Source organism: Trichoderma asperellum, chromosome 1 (genome assembly GCF_020647865.1).
Source record: "Trichoderma asperellum chromosome 1, complete sequence".
Taxonomy (NCBI): Eukaryota; Fungi; Ascomycota; class Sordariomycetes; order Hypocreales; family Hypocreaceae; genus Trichoderma; species Trichoderma asperellum.
Window position 1 is genome coordinate 2,246,826 of NC_089415.1, and position 12,400 is coordinate 2,259,225.

The following is a 12,400-nucleotide window of genomic DNA, read 5'->3' on the forward strand; positions in this document are numbered from 1 at the left end:
AGGGGGGGCATGGTCTCTTCCATCCATCCCTATCTATAGCAAATGCGTAAAATCCACATAAAACCAAATCTCATGGCGGAGCAGATTTGAAATATCAATGGCAAAGGGAAGTTTAGGACCCCGCGGTACCACAAGGACCTCAGGCAGACAACGCTCCAGGCCAACATGCCGATGAGCTCCAAGGAAATGAGCAGAAAAAAGAGACGGAGCCACAGCCGGAATACGATTTTAGAGGCCGACCAAAAGAGGGCAAAGCCGCTGCCGTCACCGTCTAGTGGAATTGTCGGGAACCAGGAGGCTTCAGTCGCGTGCGCGATGGACACGATGGTGGTACATATCAACCAGGCGAGGTTGACGTGGATGACGATTGCCAGCATCCAATATTCGGAGAGGCGAAGTGGTGAGGAGGGTTCGATTTGCTCCATGATGGTGAAGCTGGCGATGAAGATGCGATCGAGGCGGATGAGCAGCTGGGTTGTTGTTTCCCACCAAGTTTGTGTTTTGAATAGACTGCCTGATATTGACTGCTATTGACTCATTTAGAAGAAGAAGAAGAAGAAGAAGAAGAAAAGAACGAAAAGAAAAGAAAAACAGAAGAATGTAGAAGCTAAACCATGTTATACTTTTGTACGGCATTCATGTTGAGAGCGAGACGGGCCTAAAAAGGTCACTGGGGCCTCTTGACGCCGCAAAGCCTATTATTGTTGCCCGTATTTGTGGTTTGGGTATGTGCTGGTTTCCATCTCCATGCTCACCGGCCAAGGCATGAAACCACGGCGCTGCAACGAGGGCAAACAAACAATGATCTGAGCATCTGATTGAGTCATGATCTAGGCGCATCTACTACTGATAACGCAAAGTCCCGGAGCAGGGGCTGATGGCGGCTGTTTGTTCCCGACCAAGCGACGGGCACGGCACTAATACGCCCCAGCCGGACCAGCCTCTGGAGCTCTGCTGTTTCATCTGCTTCTGTTTCTGCCTTTGTTTCTATTTCTACTTCTGCTTCTGCCTCTGTCCATGTCAGCTTTGACTCGACTCGACTTCGGTGCGGCGCGGCCCAGCCCGGCGCGGGGAGATGCGGCCCGGTATCCTCGCATGTGCACCAATCGGTGATTCTTTGATTCCGACACGGTCACGGGGCCCAGGCAGCTCTCGACGAGGGGCGTACGAGCGGGATTTTTGCTATTTGTCTCCTCTTTTGCCCCTCGTTGGCAGCCCGATTCTCTGCTCCTTCATCATCATCAGCGTCACTGTCACTTCACTCCTCTCTTCATACTCATCTTCAACTTCACCTTCAGCTTCATCTTCATCTCCTTCTTCACATTCAGCTTCACATTCAACTTCATCATCATCATCATCTTCTTCGTCTTCTTCTTCTTCATCATCTTTTCCCTGCCCTCCCCCTTCGACTCGGAATACATACAACTTCCTGGCTTTTGGTGGGTTTGGTGGGCTGTAGGTGGCGACGGTGGGTGTTGATTACCGAAACATGCCGTAAATAGTGCAGCACTATGCCATCTGCCCGTTCTTCAGATCGTATAGGGCTGTATTATTCGCGGCATGCTTCGGTAATCTCACCATCCACCGTCGCCAGCTGCAGCCAGCTGGCAACGGCAGCGGAGTGAGACGTGATGGTCCACGCCGGCAAGCAGTATTGCGATTTACCACGTCATCGTGTTAAGTCGTAATACAGCTTGTCGGGATGGTCTGTCACGTTGCACTCCCTCAGTGACAGCATTGGCTTGTGATGCGCGGAATAGGCTTGTGATATTGGAGATGGGAAGATGGGGAGATATGTTGCTAATAAAAACACTTGGTCGGCTTGATATTGAATCATTCCCAAAGGCGAATCTTGCGTGCAAAACATGTGCTGTGAACTTCCATATGCTTTCTTTGGGCCCCTGCTGTAAGCGAATCGTGCTGTAAACCTGCAATTTTGTAGCATGGGGGTGCTGTCCCTGCCTGTAGAGCCCGCAAATTTGGTTGGGCAGTGGCTGCTCTGAGTACATGTAGGTCTCTAATGCAGTCAGTAAGCCTGCCAGGCTCATGACCCGACCTCAAAGCATCTTTATCAAGTAGGCGGGCCAAAGTAGCGCATTGTGACAATTTGGACTGGTCGTATCCTAGATAGTCGCATTTGGACTGTGTGCCGCTGCTGCTGCGTATCTCTCTTGGAAGTATACTTAGTAGTAGTCGTTACAGACACATGGCATCTTCAAAGGTACATACAGGCTAGTGAATAATTCTTCATATACTGCTTTTTGGAGTGTTAAATATATTGTATAAAGAGATTGGGAAAAAAAAAAAAAAACATTAGTCCAACATATGCAACGCATTCGAATTGGATTCAAAGAAAAATGGTATTACAGGGTGCCAAAAAGGCGAGAAAAAAAATCTAAACAGGTATTGGTATAATCTCAAAGAAACAGATCGCTGAAAAAAAAAAAAAAAAAAAAGCCAAGCAATCGCAATTCCATCACTTGAACGAACTGGTCGGCCTAGGCCCCAGCCCGCTCCTCTCATACGCCATGTCGACCATCTTCATCTGGGCAATCGAGTCTTCCCTCTCGACCCAGAACTGCGTCTTGCGCCCCTTGACCTTGTTGACAAACTGCTCGAGCTGGTGTCTGTAGGACATCCAGTGAGTCTCTCCAGGAAGATGAGAAAACTCGCCACCAGCTTCTTTCCAAGTGTACGCCTTGCGGGAGGTGGTCTCCTCCCATTGCCTGACAACTTGGCCATCCTTTGTTCGAACTTCGTTAATCTCCTTGATGTCGATGCGATGCCAGAAGACGCCGTGGATGAGGCCTTGCAGCGTCAGCTCACGCTTTTGATACTGTTGCTGGCCAACGGGCAAATTGTTATTGGGAATCGTCGTCTCCCTGGTCTTGACTGTAACCCACGATGGCTTCATCACGGTTTCGCCCATCAGCGTGCTAGAGGCCACGCCGGTGCCGCCGTTGGGGAACCGGAACGTAGCCTTGAACTCGTAGTCACACTTGTCATGTATGCCGTCTGTGTACGCCTTGACGTCGCAGCTGATGCACTCCTCTGGGCTTTCGCCAAAGAGCAGACGCAGCGCGGCAAAATTGTAAGTGCCCATGGCCATGATAGTGCCGCCTGACAGGTTGTAGTTGAAGTGAATCTGATCCTTATTGCTGGCCCACCAGGGGATCATGGAGCGCGACTCGACGTGCTCGACTTCGGCGGGGTCGACTAATGAGTTGAACAGAGCCCAAGAAGGGTAAAAGCGGCTATGGAACGCTTCGAGTAGCACGGGCCCGTTGGGTTGGTTCAGCTCGGGCAGGTTGAAGAGGATTTCGGCTTCGGTAGAGTTGGACACGGAAGGTTTCTCAAGTAGCACATGCTTCCCGGCGCGGATGGCTCGAACCGCCCACTCAAAATGCAGGCCGTTTGGTAGAGGGATGAAGATGGCATCAATGTTGGGATCATCAAGGATTTCTAGGCCATAAGCGTTAATCCTTGTTGCTCTTTGCGACATGTGCCTGGTTGTAGCCTTACCTTGATAAGTATCTCTGACCTCGGGAATACCGTAAGATTTTGCATAAGCTTCTGCTTTGCTGCGATCACGAGCGCTAATGGCCTGGATCACGACTTCGGGATGTGATTTGGCGGGAGTGAACAAGGCAAGGGGCCTACCAGTGTTGATGTTAGCCACATGCGCTACAGTAAACAAATATTGGCCTCGGCTAGGCGGATTGAAGCATCATGGCTCGACTTACGCAATGCCGGCAGCTCCCAAAACGCCAAATTTGATGGCATCGCTGCTTTTTGGAGGGGTGGGCGGGTTGAAGCAGCCCCAGAGACGACCAATCATGGACATGTTGGAGTTTGGCTTGATAAAGTGAACTTTGTGGTGTTGATGTTCAAAAATTAGGAATTGGGGAGATTCGCAGCTGCGCCGGTGTAAGTGTGATTTGATATGTGTGAAGTCTGAAAGAAGAAGAAATGCATTGTCATTTCATCTATGTTATTATATACGGATGAAAGTCCAAAGTCCGCTGCGGACATGACCAAATACTTGGTCATTTTGACACGCATCTCCTGACGCGGCCTCCTAACAGTGACTCAGGAGGAAAAGAGAAGAAAACGACGAAAGATGAAGCAACGAAGCCGTCGTTTGATACGAGTCGGATAGATTCTCGAGATGGTGGCTTGAGTGGCGTTTCGGCGGCAGCTCCCGAGCGACAGGCCCTCGACCAGCGCCGCGTCTCGGATTGGCTGAATCGGCTGACTCATGCATAGCCCCTTGCAATTAGCGCCATCGAGGAGCTTCTTTGCTCCGTGTGGCTTGACCGGGGTGCGGCGAATGGCATTGCCAGACCAGCCACCCGCTCCTCCACTCTCCATCAGTCGCGCCCACAGCCGGGCTCTTTTTCGCCCGTGGTGCGCAGGTGGCTTGCCAGGCCCCAGGTCCAGCGAATTCCTCGACCTTGTCTTCTATAGTCCGCCATCAACTCCGCGCACCCAGTTTGACTCATTAGAGGACATCAAATTGACTAGCTCCATATGCTCAAGTCCGCATTCCACTACTGCTGTAGCTGGCTAACTGACTGGGCGGAGATGATCATCCGCCCCCGGTCTAAAGCTCCAAGCTCCATTAGCCTTTGCCCATTGTAGAACCATCAGCGAGTTTGATTGGTTGGCTTGAAGAGTATTCCATACTATGTACATCATGTAAGCAAAGGGGGGTGTAGACTTCGCGTGTGTTGGCAGTGGCAGCATCTTTCTTTATCTTTGAGTTCGTGGCCAGTCGTTGAGATATTCGTAACTTAGTGTAACTGCAGCAGTTACTCAGTCTTGCTTGTGCCGGTTTCCCAATCTCTGCCTCCTTGTATCGTTACGAGTGCCTAGTCTACACTTTATCTACTAAAAAACATGATTAAAAACTCGATCCCATCTGTTCTACTGAGTCAGGATCCGTTCATCAGAAAGTCACTACGTCAAATCGTAGCCGTGAGGCAGTGTATTGAAAGGATTAATAAATTCTATCGGATTAGTCTGATCCGGAGATTTAGAACGAAAATCACCCAACCCCATAATGCCGCTGCTCTCGTCCTTAGGGCCCGCTCACTTTCCCCTGAGCTTGCAGAGTCAATAGCTCTTCTCTTATCTCGTCCCAGAATGGACAAACGCTGTAGTCCATCTCTCCCACAACTGTCTCATTCGCGAGATACATCATTCCCATGCCCTTTCTTCCCTGGCTTCCTCCAAAGTAGCGTGGCCAATGGGCTCCAGGGCTTGCTACAGCTGCCATACTATCCCACGAAGATATCATCTGCTTGCTGACCTGCAACTCATCTGCAGTCGAGGAGCAGTTCCCTCCAGGTGCAGGCAGTCCATCCAGCACGCCAAAGACAAACGGAAGCTCTGCGGTGTGCGTGGCACCAAGAAAGCTGTGAATAAATGGGATATTGGGAACAGATGTCATCCAGTTGCATGAGGGTACGCGGGCAAAGGAATAGGCGAAAACAGGCACCCTGTTGGCGATACCCTTCTCAAGACCTCTGTAAGCCGTACACTTGAAGGCATAATCAGTAAAGATGGCACCGATGGCAGCGTCGGCAGAGTTAGGAATAGAGGCGGTTGGTGGAAACTTGGAGAGCGGATAGGTGGAGTTGACACGCGACGCAAGCGGGCCAAACTGATAACTCAAGAAATCGTCATAAGTATCCTGAGTTTGCTTTGTCAAGTTTTGTGAGTAAGTTGCCAAAACGAAGAGCATGCCTTCTGAAGCGGTCGAGCCGAAAATAGATGGAACCTTGACGCCGGCTGAAGCAGGCGCCTTGGGGATTACTTTGCCATCTACAAGAGGGCCCCAGCTGAAGCCTCGGCCGAGATGGGAGATGGGGCTGCCAATTGTCGGTCCAACTCCAGCGGGCATCTGCAAAACGGCCGTCTGCATTTCAGCTACGCTTTTGGAATTGATGCACGAGAACTAAATAAAGCTCGGCGGTCAGATCCGGCAGACACAGTTAGACATTCGAAGGGGGTGTAAATGTGAACCACTTACATTTGAAGGCTGGCAGCCCAAGCCAGTAAGGAAAAGATCATTCCAAGGCTGCGCCTCCGTAACTGAAGCAAAATCGGCACCGCCTCCCGATTCCATAATGGCAGCACTAATCAGGCTAGGCGCCTCATCCATGGTTGCAATGGCAAAGGTGTTGAAAGCGCCAGCTGACTGTCCGAAAAGAAGCATCTTGTCCTATATTTCATTGCCAAGAACAATAACGCAACGTCAGCAGCTGAAACAAGGCGATCTAAACGGACTTATTAAGAGAAGAACTTACAGGGTCACCACCAAAGGACTCAATGTTAGCCTTGATCCATTTCAGCGCCAGGAGCTGATCTTGTATGCCAAAATTACCACTGATTCCAGCTTCTTCAGCAGCCAGGAACCCCAGAGGCCCAACTCGATAGTTGATATTAACCTGGATAGCGTTCTCAGCAGCGTAGCACCCTGTGTACATTGCATTTGAGATGCCGCCAGCTTCGTCGCTGCCACCAAAGATCCATATCTTGACCGGCAGCTTAGACTCATGGGACTTGTGCTCCGGGACCCAGATGTCAAGGAAGAGGCTGTATAGTTAGCATTAGAAAGAGACGGGAAAGAATATGCGTATAATGCAGAACATGGCTGAATAAATACGTACCAGTCCTCAGACTGCGCCCCCGTCTCAATGAAAGTCGTCCCAAACTGTGGACAGGCTGGGGCGGGAACCGTCGCGTTTCGTTTGTCGAATACTCCAGTGTACGGCACAGGAGCGTGGAATCTCTTTGGGGGATTTGCATAAGGAATAGATAAGAAGAAGTTTACATCTGTTGTGTTACATTTCCCACCCAGCAGTGCCCCATGTTTGGTTGTGACCGATGGCGTCGACGGCGGCAGTGAAGTTGGGCACCCATTGGCGGAGCATGGCGCTGCCGTTAGGAGAGTAGCGAGAATAATAGAAAACAGCCCCATCCTGTCAGTATAGACAAAAGGGCTGAAGGAGAGACAATGATGATTCAGAATGAGTGTATTGACATGTTGGAAGGAACAAAGGGCTACTTAAATCCTGACGAGAATGGGCGTTTAGCTCCAGAGAAAACTCCCATGTGACTTATGGAACCCATAAGGAGTTTCGACAAGTAACCCCTGTGTAGAACATGTAAGCCTTGAATCCAATCAACTCTGAAAACTGGTGTAGGATTGTTGTCAATATCTTGATTATCACGGCACTTGCAATCTTGAACCAACGTGCTCGCAAGGATATAGGCCAAATATAGGCATAACAGAGGAGTAACAAAACCTCTGATTGGCCAGCTCGGAAAACTAGCTGGGCAAGGCATAGCGCAGCCTCAGCCTGCCATGTTGTCATACTTTAGTGCACTCAATTATACCAAGGCTTAGCGTCGGCTGCGTCGTATTTCTTGAAATTTGGAGTGCTAATGAGTCGCCTTGGCCCACACGATAGGAGTTCGAGGACAGTGGTGAATAGTAATAAATAATAATCGATAGCAATTGGGCTAAAGAAAAAGAAGACGAGGAAGAAAAACCAAATGCTCCGCTGTCAACTCAGCTACCTAGGGAAAAACTCGCCAATAAGCCACAGGTCAGGGTCCGAAAATGACGAGGTTGTTTGCTCCAGTTTTATCGCCATCGATATGGCTAGCTGCATGCCCATGCGTAGGCCCATTTCTCGCAAGACAAGGGCAATCCAGTCTCGCTGGTCTTTGGGAGTAGTGCTCAGCGATCCGGCTAGAAACAATGGCCATAACAGCGTGTATCCACCCGGTTTCGCTCGTCTCAAGTCTGGCCTTAGAGTTTCGAAGCTGGCTCTCGAATAGTGTCTCCTGCACCTGTCGCCCATAATATACGGCACACTGGAGCAAACTCCGTTTGTCATTTCAGCCAGTACCTTGGCTGAGTGTTTGAGCCCGCTCTTCTCCTCATCTGTGCCGTATTTCATTGTTGTCATCAATATGGACTCATGAATCAGAATACGAACCATGCGGTAATTATTCCAAGTGGAAGCAACCCAGAAATCCGGATACTCGTCATATTGAAACATTTGACCTCCAGCCGCTGGATTGACGCTTGGCCCTAGAGATCTGTACGACTTAAAATTCCACGAGTCTGGAAGCTTCGACCTCCAATCTTCGACCTTGTGGTCGATTGGCTCCAGCATAGCAGCCACAACTGCAGGACTTTGTATGGCCCTCTGCTTGATCTCAGCTCGGACGGCTGCGAGTTCCTCATTTAATTCGGAAAAGCGATTCAGAGAAGCCTCATCTTTCTTTTTAGGGTTCTCAGTCCATCGTGACCACACCTTGAGAGTGTAAGGCAAGGGCTCCTGAAGTTGATGGCAAGTCATGATCTGTTAGTTATTAGTATGCGCTAAACTAATTGCTCATGATTTGTTCTTCCTTTCTTTTCTTTCTTTCTTTTTTTTTTTTTTTTTTTTAATAAATAAAAACAGGAGGAATAATACGTACAATAAGACGACGCAGCTGAATAAATAAAATGACAGATACTAAATTACGGAACTGGCTTGGCCCACGAAGCTGAACGCATTGAGCGCCGGCTACAATATGGCGGCCGAAAGATTCCATCGAAGCCAGGTCACCATCCGAGATCATCTAGGACGGGAAAGTCAGCTCTGACACATACTCAATTGGTTTGCAAAAGAAAGAGAGTAGCAAAATGATGATTTACCTCAAAAGTACCCATCAACATGACAGCCGCCAATGTGCTATCGGATTTCATGCGAACCGGATCTTTGAGATCGACGCGTAGTTGCTCGAGAGCTTTCCCGTATGAACGATAGGCATCGAATTTCCACGGCGCTGAAGCTCCAGCATTCGCCAAAGCGGCAAGTCCCGCGGCTGCCACGATGGTATTAAGCGCTCCCGTAGGTGGTTCATGTTGAAGGAGGACTGGCAGATGCTCATGGACTCCTGGGGAGATGCCAGTGCTGGAACAGAGCTCGGGACTAAATGCGTACTGATACAGGAAGAAGGCCGTGGCCCTGTCTGTAACTGCAGGTGACAAGTCGATAATCCTGTGTCTCTCTCTTGGTTCTGGCGGCTGGCCAATACTTGCGTGCTGAGAGACTCCAGGCGCTCGACGTGTACGGTGGTGCCGGAACATGACATCGGCGGTAGAGGGTATTCCCGGACACGTCCAACCAGAGCGTATGCACTGAGAACATTCAGGCTGCAGCCGATCACACTATTTGCGAGTTAGAATGAGTGTGCAGAGGTACAATGACCAAGAAGCTTGGGTGGATTCATTACTTTAATCCTGCGTGTTTTGCAAGTGGCACAAGCCATGCTAGGCTTTCCCGTATTCACCATCTTGGCGACCTTCGCATCGGTCGATCAATTTCGTGTTTCAAGTGATTTCGTTTGTGCGATTCAACTGTCGTTGGAATGCCAATGCTGCGAATCTCATCTCATCTCATTTCATTTCGTCTTGTGCTGGGGGACGGCAGCTAAGTAACGGCTCCGTCATCCCTAGTACTAGTCTTGAATGGCTCCAAATGGCATAGTGTAACAAGTGCAATAGACGGGGGAAGACGCAGCCCTATCATTTTAGGCTTTGCTGCCGCTTCACCTAGTAGACTAGTACAAGGTTTTGAGAGCGTCGACGCGCCAATAGCTCTGTATCTTTTTGCCTCGAGTGGATAAGTCTGTCAGAGGATAAGCACTGAGCTGCGTCGTGTCATACGTGAGTAAGCAGGAGGCGTGTCATGATAGCGCATGTCTGCAATGGCCTTGGCATTTTGCCGCGAAAGAAGAATTGCTGTTTGCTACAAAAATACCGCCGGTGAGATAAATCGCGATAGGGTCGTCATACTTGTAACTCACAGTGCTACCACCTCCATGTCGTCCAAATCTTCATTCATGTGTACGGAGGTAGTATTAGTAGTGGTAGAAGAGAAGAATTGGCGGAGCGAGGATATCGCCGGAAGGTGTGGGCGCGGGGCCAGCATGCTGCTTGAGGAAAGAGGGAGGGAAGCTTGAAGGAGAGAGAAGATTTACAGCAAGGGAGAAGGCCTACGTACCTACTGAGTCAGCTGCTAAGGCATTTGAAGTTTAGCACTGCTAAAAATTACACCAGGCCAGGTGGCAGGGAGGACACCATGTATCAAATATATGGGAAAAGTAATCATCATATCAATTAGCGTATTAACGTTCCAGGAGCTTATATATTCAATCAAGGCTGGCTATCATCAATAATCGTGGACCCTATCTTAAAGGAATGGATGGTTGGGAAAAGTCAGGTGAGCTTGCAAGGGCATTGAAGTAATCTGCTCCATTACAGATTCTTGCACTCCCTCCATCTCTTCCAGTATCCTATTGTTGATCGTGTCCGTGAACTCATTCACCATGTCATTCCTTACCCGGTCTTCTACAGATTCGATTTGATCTGCAATATGATAATTATTGATGGCTAATTGCTCATTCACCTTGCATAGATGAGCAGATAGCATCTCCTGAACTTTGTGCTCGTGATCGGATAGCATCGCTCCCACCCTGCGCTCATGAGCGGTGAGCTTTGCCTCGAGCATGTCTCCAATGAGGGCTTGCATCGCTGCAACTCCCATCGACTTGGAGTCATGTCCAATCGCAGAGCTCTCATCATAGGACCTTTTTCTCTTAGCTAGACAAGCAGTTAGCACGTTGATAAGTATATCAAAGGGATTGGCTAATTTGCGTAGATGGAATACTTACTAGACCGTGGAGGAGGAAAATGTGGATTGGCCTCTTCATACGCTGGGAGCTGGAGCTCTTGAGCAGTAGGGGCAGCAGCATCGCCCTGGTCACTAACGGCTTCAAACGGACCATCACCTTCAACCACCTGAGCACCATGGCCTTGGTACAGAGATTTCAGGTTTGCGAGAGATGCAATGGTTGTGAGTTTATGCTCTGTAATATCTTGACAAAATTGCTGCAGCCAGGATGATGAGAGCATTCTGCTCGGAAGAGATGCGAAGACGGTGAAACATGTCTGCTGAATAAGGCTACGAAGAGAAAGCATCGTGTCTTTTGCTCCTGGTCCCAAACTGGTGTATGTCTTGGGCAGAATGAGAGCCGGTGGTCTACTAAGATCAAAGGTGAGCGCTATAGTAGGTGGGCCGAAAGGTGAATATTGGGGCTGCGAGGCGAATGAAAGCTGGCGTATCCGCTCTGGGTATATGAAGATATAGGCGTTTACGAGGCCATGCCGAGAGGCACCAGGTACGCCCTCAAGGTGCAAGGCTGTGTGAAGTTTCAAGAATGCGCGGCTATGTTGTCCAGCCCAGTGTATATCTAGCAAGATATTATCCAAGTTTTGGTCAAGCCAGCAAGCCTCGGCGCGAATTTTTGTCCGGTCGATTTTACTGGGCCATGTCGGCTGAATATCATGATTCTTTTGACTAGATGACTCTGGCGATGAAGGCGCGACATCAACTATCACCGCTTGATTGCCGGTGTCGACAATTTCTTGATCTGCTTGCGAATTTCCTTCATGTGGCTCACTTGAGCGCGGAGTATTCGGATTCGTGGAAGTTGCCGAGGCGGTTGAGGCGACCGGAGAGGAAGGAGGTTTGGTCATGTTGTCGATTACAGCTGGTAGCTAGATGATAATGTCAGTAGTGGTGAAGCCAGACGGAACGTGAAGAGGAAAAGCCCTCAAGAAACAGCTTGAGATTCCCGCCCGCCCAGGCTTGTATGCGATAGCAAGAGTAGCCTTGACTCAGACTCATGGAGCGCGAAAAGAATTACGAAGAGAGAGTTTGAACGAAGATGCAGTCGAGATGATGCCACAGTCGTCGAGTGTCTTTGTGCGCCTGCCCAGCCACGCTACCACGACGATCTCCAGTCTGCCCTGAAGCCGACACCCAGGGTCTTTCGCCGGCCGTAGACGGCGAGTAGAAGCCTGTAGAACCGGTGCCGGTCGCCAAACTGTCCGTGTGGCCGTAGCCGTGAGCAAGTACAACAAAAGCGCTCTAGAGACAGCTGCGGCAATCTCGTTGCTTGTTGTTCGTTTGATGGAGAAGATGTAAGCAGTGGAGCTGGAGGGAGGAGACGAAGCCAGGAGCTAGAGCAAAGGAACGCGCAAGTCACCTGATATGAGGCCCACTTTTAAACAGGATACGCTTACCCAATCATTCACTCACCTGCACTAGCGTATACCCACTCGGCGCATCAAAGTCACTGCAGCTCAGGCTGCGAAGTGATGATTTATTTGGCCGTTTGAAGCAGTGGGAAAATGGTAGTTTTTCATTATTCTGAGCCTGGCCTTGGAGTCAGTATTCGCGCTCACAATATTAATGCGCGAGGCTGGGAGATGGATTACTTCAGCGGGCTAAGACTTTCAAGGCGCCATCACTAACAAGATGCAGCTCGC

The 12,400-nt window shown here is 49.7% G+C and overlaps 5 protein-coding genes across 5 annotated transcripts; all 5 read right to left on the reverse strand.

The window, feature by feature from the left end:
- Positions 1 to 29: 29 nt before the first annotated feature.
- TrAFT101_000700 (uncharacterized protein) lies at positions 30 to 640 on the reverse strand (the record flags this gene model as incomplete). The annotated part of the gene is made up of 2 exons (XM_066126126.1): positions 30 to 527; positions 614 to 640. The coding sequence occupies 2 exons, from the start codon at positions 638 to 640 to the stop codon at positions 30 to 32; spliced, it is 525 nt and encodes a 174-aa protein (XP_065982225.1).
- Positions 641 to 2,201: 1,561 nt separating this feature from the next.
- TrAFT101_000701 (uncharacterized protein) lies at positions 2,202 to 4,130 on the reverse strand. The gene is made up of 3 exons (XM_024899280.2): positions 3,744 to 4,130; positions 3,523 to 3,656; positions 2,202 to 3,462 (listed from the first exon to the last, which is right to left on the reverse strand). The coding sequence occupies exons 1-3, from the start codon at positions 3,842 to 3,844 to the stop codon at positions 2,477 to 2,479; spliced, it is 1,221 nt and encodes a 406-aa protein (XP_024764922.2). The 5' UTR covers positions 3,845 to 4,130; the 3' UTR covers positions 2,202 to 2,476.
- Positions 4,131 to 5,080: 950 nt separating this feature from the next.
- Positions 5,081 to 6,985, reverse strand: TrAFT101_000702 (uncharacterized protein; the record flags this gene model as incomplete). Its single annotated transcript, XM_024904507.2, has 4 exons — positions 5,081 to 5,959; positions 6,035 to 6,226; positions 6,312 to 6,600; positions 6,675 to 6,985. The coding sequence occupies 4 exons, from the start codon at positions 6,983 to 6,985 to the stop codon at positions 5,081 to 5,083; spliced, it is 1,671 nt and encodes a 556-aa protein (XP_024764923.2).
- Positions 6,986 to 7,583: 598 nt separating this feature from the next.
- Positions 7,584 to 9,360, reverse strand: TrAFT101_000703 (uncharacterized protein; the record flags this gene model as incomplete). Its single annotated transcript, XM_024909375.2, has 4 exons — positions 7,584 to 8,381; positions 8,500 to 8,643; positions 8,720 to 9,235; positions 9,301 to 9,360. The coding sequence occupies 4 exons, from the start codon at positions 9,358 to 9,360 to the stop codon at positions 7,584 to 7,586; spliced, it is 1,518 nt and encodes a 505-aa protein (XP_024764924.2).
- An 803-nt stretch (positions 9,361 to 10,163) lies between these two features.
- On the reverse strand, positions 10,164 to 12,036 carry TrAFT101_000704 (uncharacterized protein). The gene is made up of 2 exons (XM_024902287.2): positions 10,741 to 12,036; positions 10,164 to 10,669 (listed from the first exon to the last, which is right to left on the reverse strand). The coding sequence occupies exons 1-2, from the start codon at positions 11,603 to 11,605 to the stop codon at positions 10,260 to 10,262; spliced, it is 1,275 nt and encodes a 424-aa protein (XP_024764925.1). The 5' UTR covers positions 11,606 to 12,036; the 3' UTR covers positions 10,164 to 10,259.
- Positions 12,037 to 12,400: the final 364 nt, after the last annotated feature.